Source organism: Notamacropus eugenii, chromosome 2 (genome assembly GCF_028372415.1).
Source record: "Notamacropus eugenii isolate mMacEug1 chromosome 2, mMacEug1.pri_v2, whole genome shotgun sequence".
Classification (NCBI taxonomy): Eukaryota; Metazoa; Chordata; class Mammalia; order Diprotodontia; family Macropodidae; genus Notamacropus; species Notamacropus eugenii.
The window spans coordinates 30,809,495-30,820,472 of NC_092873.1; the positions used below are offsets into that span (position 1 = coordinate 30,809,495).

Here is a 10,978-nt window from a genome sequence, read left to right on the forward strand (position 1 = left end):
GGGGAAAGAAAGGGGAGGGGAGGCTAAAAGGGAGGGAAGAAGTATAAGGGAAAGGGGGATTAAAAGGGAGGGAGGCTGAAAGAAGGGAGGAGAGACTGAGGGAGGGAGCAGCCAAAAATTAAAACTCTTGGGGAAGGGAGAAGGGAGAAGTAAAAGAATAAATGAGGGGGAAAGGGATGGAGGTAAAGACAGAAATAATAATCATAACTGTGAATGTGAATTGGATAAACTCTCCCAGAAAACGGAGATGGATAGCAGAATGGATTAGAGACCGTAATCCAACAATATGTTGTTCACAAGAAACACATTTGAAAAGGGGAGGTACACACAGAGTAAAGGTAGAAGGTTGGAACAGAATTTATTGTGCTTCAGCTGACGGAAAAAAAAGCAGGAGTAGCAATCTTAATCTCAGACAAAGCAAAAGCAGAAATCTATCTAACCAAAAGAGATAAGGAAAGAAACTATATTCTACTAAAAGGCACCATAGACAATGCAGAAATTTCATTATTAAACATATGTGCTCCGAATGATATAGAGAAGTGCTCCAAATTCTTAGAGAAGTTCAGGGAGTTACAGGAAGAAAGAGAACAAAACTCTACTATTGGGAGACCTCAGCCTCCCACTCTCTGAACTTGATAAATCTAACCGTAAAACAAACAAAAAGAAGTTAAGGAGGTGAAGGTGAATATAACTTTGGATGAGGCAGATATGATAAATATGGGGAGAAAATTGAATGGAGATAGAAAGGAATACACCTTTTCTCAGAGCTACATGGGACGTATATAAAAATTGACCACGTAATAGGCCACAAAAATCTCGCAGCCCAGTGCACAAAGGAAGAGATGGTTAATGTATCCTTCTCAGATCATAATGCAATAAAAATAATATGTATTCAAAGGTCATGGAAATATAAACCAAAAACTAATTGGAAACTGAACAATCTAATCTTTAAGAATGAGTGAGTTAAACAACAAATAATAGAAACAATTAACAACTTCATTCAAGGGAATGACAATAATGAGACAACCCACCAAATTTTATGGGATACTGCAAAAGCAGTTCTTAGGGGAAGTTTTATATCTTTGAATGCCTCCATGAATAAAATAGAGAAAAAGGAGATCAATAAATTGAGTATGGAGCTGAAAAAGCTCGAAAAAGAACAAATTGACAATCCCCAAGTAAATACCAAACTAGAAACGCTGAAAACCAAAGAAGAGATTAACAAAACTGAAATTAAGAAAACGATTGAACTAATAAATAAAAATCAGTATTGCTTTTAGTAAGAAAAAAAAGAACAATAAAATTGATAAACTTTTGATCAATTTGATAAAAAAAGAAGAAAGCCACATTACCAATTTCCAAAATGAAAAGGGTGGGGGGGAGGAACCAAGATGGCAGAGTAGAAAGACATACATGTGCTAGCTCTGAAGCCACGGCCCGTAAAATACCTGTAAAGAAGAACTCCCAAGAAATTCTGGAGCAGCAGAAGCCACAGAACAAAGGAGTGGAGGACATTTCTGTTCCACAAAGACCTGAAAAACTGACCCGAAAGGAATGTCACACACTGGACCCAGAGCAGAGCCCAGCCGTGCCTCGCCTGCGAGGAAGCGAGAGAAGCTGATCCGAGCAGGCTTCAGGGACGGCATCTCTAGCAGCCACCCAGGTCCCTCCACCCACAGGTGCTAAAGGTCAGTGAGAGAGTCTCTTTGGCTCACCGAGAGGAAAGCAGGGTGTCCCCATCACTCAGGCACCCTCGGGAGGCAGCAGCAGAGGCAGCAGCAGACAGGGGCTCCAAAAGCAGGCAGGAGCTTAGATCCATTGTGGAAGGTCTCCATGTAAACCCCCTGAGGGAACTGAGCCTCATGAGGCGGCCCTGCCCCCACCTGAGCACCTGAACTTAATCTCACACTGAATAGCAGCCCGGCCCCCTCCCAAAGCCCTGAGGCTGGGAAGCAGCATTTGAATCTCAGACCCTAAGCACTGGCTGGGGGGACCTGGAGGCGAGGTGGGTGTGGAGAGTACATTCAAAAGTCAAGTCACTGGCTAGGAAAATGCCCAGAAAAGGGGGGAAAAAAAGACCATAGAAGGTTACTTTCTTGGTGAACAGATATCTCATCCTATCCTTTCTGATGAGGAAGAACAATCCTTACCATCAGGGAAAGACACAGAAGTCGTCAAGGCTTCTGGATCAAAAACATCCAGAATAAATAATCAATGGGCTCAGGCCATGGAAGAGCTCAAAAAGAATTTTGAAAATCAAGTTAGAGAGCTGGATGAAAAACTGGGAAGAGAAATGAAAGAGATGCAAGAAAATCATGAAAAGCAGGTCCACTCCTTGCTAATGGAGACCCAAAACATGCTGAAGAAGATAACATCTTGAAAAATAAGTTACCTCAATTGGCAAAAGAGGTTCAAAAAGCCAATGAGGAGAAGAATGTTTTAAAAAGCAGAATTAGCCAAATGGAAAAGAAGGTTCAAAAGCTCACTGAAGAAAATAGTTCTTTCAAAATTAGAATGGAACAGATGGAGGCTAATGACTTTATGAGAAACCAAGAAATCACAAAACAAAACCAAAAGAATGAAAAAATGGAAGATAATGTGAAGTATCTCATTGGAAAAACAACTGACCTGGAAAATAGATCAAGGAGAAACAATTTAAAAATTATGGGACTGCCTGAAAGCCATGATCAAAAGAAGGGCCTAGACATCATCTTTCATGAAATTATCAATAAAAAGTGCCCTGAGATTCTAGAACCAGAGGAAAAAATAAGTATTCAAGGAATCCACCAATCACCGCTTGAAAGAGATCCAAAAAGAGAAACTCCTAGGAACACTGTGGCCAAATTCCAGAGTTCCCTGGTCAAGGAGAAAATATTACAAGCAGCTAGAAAGAAACAATTCAAGTATTGTGGAAATACAATCAGGTTGACACAAGATCTAGCAGCTTCTACATTAAGGGATCGAAGGGCTTGGAATATCATATTCCAGAAGTCAAAGGAACTAGGACTAAAACCAAGAATCACCTACCCAGCAAAACTGAGTATAATACTTCAGGGGAAAAAATGGTCTTTCAGTGAAATCAGGGACTTTCAAGCACTCTTGATGAAAAGACCAGAGCTGAAAAGAAAATTTGACTTTCAAACACAAGAATGAAGAGAAGCATGAAAAGGTAAAAAGCAAAGAGAAGTCATAAGGGACTTACTAAAGCTGAACTCTTTACATTTCTACATGGAAAGACAATATTTGTAACTCTTGAAACTTTTCAGGATCTGGGTGGTTGGTGGGATTACACACAGACACACACACACACACATACACGCACAAACAAAGACAAAGAACACAGAGTGAATTGAATAGGAGGGGATCATATCTTAAAAAAATGAAATTAAGTGGTGAGAGAGAAATATATTGGGAGGAGAAAGGGAGAAATGGAATGGAGCAAATTATCTCTCATAAAAAGGCAAGCAAGAGACTTTTTAGTGCAGGGAAAAAGAGGGGAGGTGAGAGAAAAACATGAAGTTTAATCTCATCACATTCGACTAAAGGAAAGAATAAAAGGCGCACTCACTTTGGTATGAAAACCTGTCTTACAATACAGGAACGTGGGGGTGAAGGGGATAAGCAGGGTGGAGCGATGATTGAAGGGAGGGCAATGGGAGGAGGGATCAATTTGAATGCAACACTCTTGGGGAGAGACAGGATCAAAAGAGAGAATAGAAGCAATGGGGGGCAGGATAGGATGGAGGGAAATATAGTTAGTCTTACACAACACGACTGTTACGGAAGTCATTTGCAAAACTACACAGATATGGCCTATATTGAATTGCTTGCCTTCCCAAAGGCAATGGGTGGGGAGGGAAGGAGGAAGAGAAGTTAGAACTCAGAGTTTTAGGAACAACTGTTGAGTACTGTTCGTCCTACTAGGAAATAAGAAATACAGGTAATGGGGTATAGAAAGTTATCTGGCCCTACAGGACAAAAGAGAAGATAGGGACAAGGGAAGGGAGGGATGATAGAAGAGCGGGCAGATTGGTGATAGGGGCAATTAGAATGCTCGGTGTTTTGGAGTGGGGAGAGGGGACAAATGGTGAGAAAATTTGGAACCCAAAATTTTGTGAAAATGAATGTTAAAGTTAAATAAATAAATTTTAAAAAAATTTAAAAAAATGACAAGGGTGAACTCACCTCCAGTCAGGAGGAAATTAAAACAATAATAAGAAATTACGTTGCCCAAATGTACTCCCATAAATTCAACAATCTAAACGAGATGGATGATTATTTTAAAAGACACAAATTACCCAGACTAACAAAAGTGGAAACTGAATACTTAAATAACCCCATCTCAGAAAGAAAAATTGAACAAGACCCCAATGAACTCCCTAGAGAAAAATCTCCAGGGCCAGAAGGTTCACAAATGAATTCCATGAAACATTTTAAGAACAATTAATTGCAATAGTATACAGACTATTTAGGAAAATAGGGGAAGTAGTCCTCCCAAATTCTTTTCATGATACAATTAAAGTTTTTATACCTAAACCAGGAAGTTGCAAAACAGAGAAAGAAAACTGCAGACCAATTTCTCTAACTAGCATAGAGGCAAAATTTTTAAATATGATTTTAGAAAAGAGAAAATTAATCACAAGAATAATATAGTATGATCAGAGAGGATTTATACCAAGAATGCAGGGGTGGTTCCATATTAGGAAAACTGTTAATGTAATTGATAATATCAACAACAAAACTAACAGAAACTACATGATTATCTCAACAAGATGCAGAAAAAGCTTTTGACAAAATGCAACACCCATTCCTATTGCTAAGAATAAATGGAACTTTCCATAAAATAATAAGCAGTATCTACCTAAAACCTTCAGCAAGCATTACATGCAATGGGGATAAGCTAGATGCACTTCCAATAAGATCAGGGATGAAACAAGGATGTCCATTATCACCACTATTATTCAAGATGGTACTAGAAATGTTAGCTGTAACAATAAGACAAGAAAAACAAATTGAAGGAATTAGCGTAGGCAAAAAAAAACTAAGATATGATGATATTCTGAGAGAATCCAAGAGAATCAAGTAAAAAACTACTTGAAATAATAAACAAGTTTGCCAAAGTTGCAAGTCACAAAATAAACCCACACAAACCTTCCGCATTTGTGTATATTACTAACAAAACCCAACAGCCAGAGATAGAAAGAGAAATCCCGTTTAAATCTAGGGTAGATACTATAAAGTATTGGGGAGTCTACCTGCCAAAACAGACCCAGGAATTATATGAACACAATGACAAAACATTTTTCACACAAATAAAGTCAGATCTAAGTAAGTGGAAATACATCAGTTGCTCGTGGGTCGGCTGCACCAATATAATAAAAACGACAATCCCACCTAAATTTATTTACTTATTCAGTGCCACTCCAATCAAACTATCTGATAATTATTTTGTAGAGTTAGAAAAAAATAATATCAAAATTCATCTGGAAGAAGAAAAGGTCCAGAACAGCAAGGGAACTAATGAAAAGAATTGCTAGGGAAGGTGGCCTAGCTCTACCAGATCTGAAATTGTATGATAGAAAAGCAATTATCCAACCCACTTGGTACTGGCTAAGAAAAAGAAGGGTAGGACTATGGAATAGGTCAGTTACCCAAAACCCAGTAGTCAATGAATATCAGATTGGCTAACGTGACAAAACAGGGTGATGATAAATGTTGGAGAAGATATGGGAGACTTGGAACATTAATTCATTGTTGGTGGAGCTGTGAGCTGATCCAGCAGTTCTGGAGAGAAATTTGGAACTATGCCCAAAGGGCTACAAAAATGTACATACTCTTTGACCAAGAGATCATAAAAATGAGAAAGAATTCCACATGTACAAAAGTATTTTTAGCAGGACTCTTTGTGGTGACCAAAAAGTGGAAATCAAGGGGATGCCCATCAACGGGGGAATGACTGAATAAATTATGGTATATTAATGTAATGGAATACTATTGTGCTGTAAGAAATGATGAACAGGAAGAAGTCAGAAAGGCCTGGAAAGACTTCTGTTAACTGTTGGTGAGTGAAAGGAGCAGAATCAGAAGAACTTTATACACAGAAACAATCTCAGCGTGCAAGGATTTTTCTGGAAGAGTTAGAACTTCATTGCAATGCAAGGACTTAACAAATTCTCCATGGTCTCTTAAGGCTAAATGCCTTCCACAGCCAGAGAAAGACCTATGGAATTCGATTGCAGAATGTAGCAGATCATTTTCGTTTGTATTGACACTTTGGTTTGTTTTATGATTTCCCCCAATCCTTCTAATTCTTCTATGCAACGTGACTAAGGCGAAAATGTATTTAATAAGAATGTATGTGTAGAACTTGTATAAAATTTTATGCCAACTCGGGGAAAGATGGGGAAAGGAGATGGGAAGGAGGGGGAGGGAGGGGGAAAAATCTAAGTTATATGGAAGTGATTATAGAATACTGAAAAGAAATAAAACAATAATAATAACAACAACAACAATAAAATAACGCCTTCAAAAATAGGCTAACTCAATTGGCAAGTGAGTTCCAAAAAGGAAATGAGAAGAAGAATGCTGTAAAAGACAGAATTAGCCAAATGAAAAAGAAGGTTCAAAAGCTGACTGAAGAAAATAGTTCTTTCAAAATTAGGATGGACCACAGGGAAGCTAATGATTTTTGAGAAAACAACAAATTAAAAAACAAAACCAAAAATTGGAAAAAAAGAAAACAATGAGAAATATCTTATTGGAAAAGCAAATGACCTGGAGAATAAATTCAGGAGAGAAAATTTTAAAATTATGGAACTACCTGAAAGCCAGGATCAAAAAAAGAGCCTACACATCATCTTTTATGAAATTATCAAGAAAAACTGCCCTGACACTCTAGAACCAGAGGGCAAAATAAATATTGAAAGAATCCTCAGATCACCTCCTGAAAGAGATCCAAAAAGAGAAACTCCTAGGACTATTGTAGCCAAATTCCAGAGTTCCCAGGTCAAAGAGAAATAGTGCAAGCAGTTAGAAAGAAACAATTCGAATATTGTGGAAACACAGTCAGGATAACACAGGATCTGGCAGCTTCTTTGCTAAGGAATCAAAGGGCTTGGAATATTATATTCCAGAAATCAAAGGACCTACGAATAAAACCAAGAATCACCTACCCAGCAAAAGTGAGTATAATACTTTAGAGAAAAGAAAGATCATTCAGTGAAATAGAGGACTTTCAAGCATTTTTGATGAAATGATAAGAACTGAATAGAAAATCTGACTTCTAACTACAAGAGTCAAGAGAAGTATGAAAAGGTAAAGAGGAAAGAGAAATCATAGAGGAGTTTCTAAAGTTGAACTGTTTACATTCCTACATGGAAATATAATTTTTGTAACTCTTGAGACTTTTTTCAGTATTCAGGTAGTTGGAGGGATTATAAAGACACACACACACACACACACACACACACACACAAATACAAAGACACACAGAGAGCACAGGACGAATAGAATAAGAAGGGATGATACTTAAAAAATAATAAAATTGAGAAATAAAAGAGGAGTATATTGGGAGGAGAAAAGGAGAAATGGAATGGAGCAAATTGTCATTCACCAAGGAGGTAAGAAAACGTTTTTTCAGTGAAGAAGGAAAGGGAGGAGGTGAAAGGGAAAAAGAGAAGTTTACTCTCTTCACATTTGGCTTAAGGAGAGAATGACATGCTCCTTCAGTTTGGTGTGAAAATATTCCTTGCACTACAGAAGGGTAGAGGAGAAGGGGACAAGTGGGTTGAGGGAGGTGATAGAAGGGAGGGCAAATAGGAGAAGGGAGTAATCAGAAGCAAACACTTTAGGGGAGGAACAAGGTCAAAAGAGAGAACGGAATAAATGGAGGGGGTAGGATAGGATGAAAGGAAATATAGTTAGTCTTACACAACATGACTATTATGGAGGTCTTCTACAAAACTACATTTATACAGCCTATGTTGAATTGTTTGCCTTCTCAGTGGGGATGGTTGAGGAGGGAGGAAGGGAGAGAAGTGTGAATTTAAAGTATTAGGAATGAATATTGAGAATTGTTTTTGCATACAACTGAGAAATAAGAAATACAGGTAAGGGGATATAGAAATCTACGTTGCCCTACAAGAAAAGAGAGAAGAAGGGGATAAGAAGAGGGAGGGGTGTCATAGAAGGGAGGGCATTTTGAGGGAAGGGACAATCAAAATGCAAGGTGTTATGGGGTGGGGGGAGGGCAGAGATGGGGAGAAAATTTGGAACCCAAAATTTTGTGGAAATGAATGTTGAAAACTAAAAATAAATAAAAACAAAAACAGCCACAACACCACGCTGACTTCCAAACTGTCCAAAGATATGAATGCTTCCTTAACTGCCCAATCTAATGGTCTTTTCTAAGTCCTCATCCTACTTGACCTTGCTGAAGCCTTTTCAAACTAGAACCCTTTTCACCTTGATATTCCTAACTCCCTGTGTTTTGTAACACTACTGTTTCCTGGTTCTCCTCCTTAGTTTCGGCTTCTCTCCTCAGTCTCCCTTGAAGATTGCCATCCCCATTAACCTGACCTCCTAGAAAGCAGGGACAACCCTAAGATTTCTTTGTATCTTTTGTGATTAGCTGGGTTCGTGGAACATAAAACGAGATTAATAAAAGCAGAAAGCATTTTTCTGCTTTGTTGCTTTTACACTCCTTATATAGTGAACATACTTCTCTAGATGGCAGGTAGGTGGACCAGGGAATAGGAGTGCTGGGCCTTGGATCAAGGAGACACATCTTCATGGGTTCAAACCTAGCCTTACACAAATATCAGTTACGTGGCCCTGGTCAAGTCATTTAACCTTGTTTGCCTCAATTTGCTCATCTGGAAAAGGACAAGGAGAAGGAAATGGCGAACCACTCTGGTATGTATGCCAGGAAAATCTCCCGAAGGCCTTCACAGAGAGTCAGGCACAAGTGAAAGGCTGCAAACAACATTTCACTAGAACAGGGTAGCATTTGCTCCCACCTCACCACTGAGAAAGTGGAAGTCAGCTGGAGGCTGGCTAAAGGAAAAGTGAAGGAGTTTCCCTTCATTAAAAATGGGTAGGCAGGAGGGGAAGGGGGTGCCAGCAGACAGGACTTGGGATCCACTCTGAAGCAGGCAGAGCGGGACCCTGCGCTGTCCCAGGTGCTGAGGGCAAGAGCTTGGCCAAGGGGTAGCCCAGACACAGGCACATCCGTGGAGGGAGGAGGAAGGGGTGTCTGAGGCTGCTCCTGGGGGCCGTCCCTTCACTCTCCCCCACCGCCCTCTCACCTGCACTTTTCATCCAGATCGTTGACTCCAGCCTTTTCGTGCAGCAGCAACTTCCGCACTTTTTCCACATTCCCGAAGGCGGCAGCTTTATGGATCTTATCGAGGTCCTTGGCTTTCAAGATGTAATAACCAGTAGCAGGGTCGAAGGGTCGGACTCCGCTGTCCCTCCGGGAGAAGTAGGTGGGAGCTGCGCCTTCAGCCCTCCTCCCAAAGATATTTAAAATCTTCTTCATGTTGTCAGCGGGTCTCAGAGAGGGTGGGGGAATTCACGAGGAGTTCTCCCTTGGTGTCACGGACTTCTCTGGGCCTTCGCTGATTCTCCAAAGAAAACTTGAACCGCCAGAAGCGCCAAGTGAAGTGACTCCTAAGCCAGTAACAGCAAGGAATCGATCCTAGAGACGGCTATAGCCCCAGCAACGCCTCGAGGGGGACCGAAATGCGCATGCGTTCTCCAGATGCAGGAGTCACGCGCATGGGCCCAACGGTAAAGCTAAGCCTGGGTGAGTGCACACGTGCCAGGTCAGTTAGCTCTCCGCGGGAGGTGTCCACAGCTCAAGATCGCGAGGGTGGCTGAGCCCTGGGCTAGCTGCTTCCTGTGCTGGAGGTTCTGTGGAGCCTCGCGCTGTGACAGGATGCATAGAAGACGGGGGGAAGGCGATGGGGGCCAGGTGAAGCCTAAGGGGAGTGTGGGGCATGTGGATTCGGAGGACCTGGGTTCCAATGTCGAATCCCGGACCCGCTCTGTTGTTTCCCTTTGTGAAGTCGGGTAAAGCACTTCCTCTCTGAGCCTCAGTTTCTTCTTCTGTACAGGGAAGACTTGGGTCTCGATATCTTCCCAAGTGTCTGCCAGCCATGAATAATTCTGTGAAGCCCAGACTGAAAACCAGCTCCATGTTGGTGCTCTGATGTCTAATGGACGCCCTGGGACAAACGCAGTCTAGGTTCCTCTCTCCTCTGATTCTCCCTTCAGGAGGACAGGGCAATGATTCCTCTGGGACAGGGAGCCTGGCACAGGGAGGGTGGAGCTGGCCTTAGCCAGGCAACCCTGGGGTCGAGCCCAGTCTGTGCAGAATTACAGTTGCCCTATTGATGCTGTTATTAGGGTGGGGGCTGAGGGAGTTACAGCAGTTGTTTGGGAAAAGATACATCAGGTTCAGCTGATTATAAGTAAGTCTAGAGAACAGATGAGACTATTTTTTTTTAACATGGCCAACGCAGAAATTTATTTTGCTTGACTTGACAAGCATATCAGAGGAGTTTTGATGTTCTTTCTTTCTCAGTGAGGAGTAGGGCAATTGGACGAGAAAAGGTAGATTTCTTTCTGAAAAAAATGGTAAAATAAAATTTTAAAAATATACCTATTACATATCCACATGACAGTGATAGATTATTGCACAGGAAAAAATGATGAGAAACAGGAGGCCCCAGTAGATAGCAGGCCAGCTTGAAAGTCAAGAAAATGAGAGTTCAGGTTCTACCCTGCCATATTCAAACTGTGGAACCCTTGGAATGCCATTTAACCTTTCAGGGATCTGAGGCAGCTCTCCTATAAGCCTCTAAGGATAGAGATAAGTTGTTTATCTACACAAGTGGAGGGAGTTAACACACTTGGAATTGCTAGTAAAATGACAGGTCTGAAAAAAAGAAAAAGAAAAAAAGAGGAATTGTACATA

General features: G+C 40.8%; 1 protein-coding gene across 2 annotated transcripts in view; it reads right to left on the minus strand.

Moving 5' to 3' along the window:
* LOC140524850 (uncharacterized) overlaps nucleotides 1-9,758 on the minus strand; it is a 39,186-nt gene extending 29,428 nt beyond the window's left edge. The window contains exon 1 of one of the 2 annotated variants that reach the window (XM_072639684.1): nucleotides 9,306-9,758. In XM_072639684.1, coding sequence (XP_072495785.1) covers nucleotides 9,306-9,538 — 233 coding nt within the window. In that variant the 5' untranslated portion in view covers nucleotides 9,539-9,758. The remainder of the gene's footprint in view (nucleotides 1-9,305) is intronic. The other variant, XM_072639685.1, reaches the window with a different exon arrangement.
* Nucleotides 9,759-10,978: the final 1,220 nt, after the last annotated feature.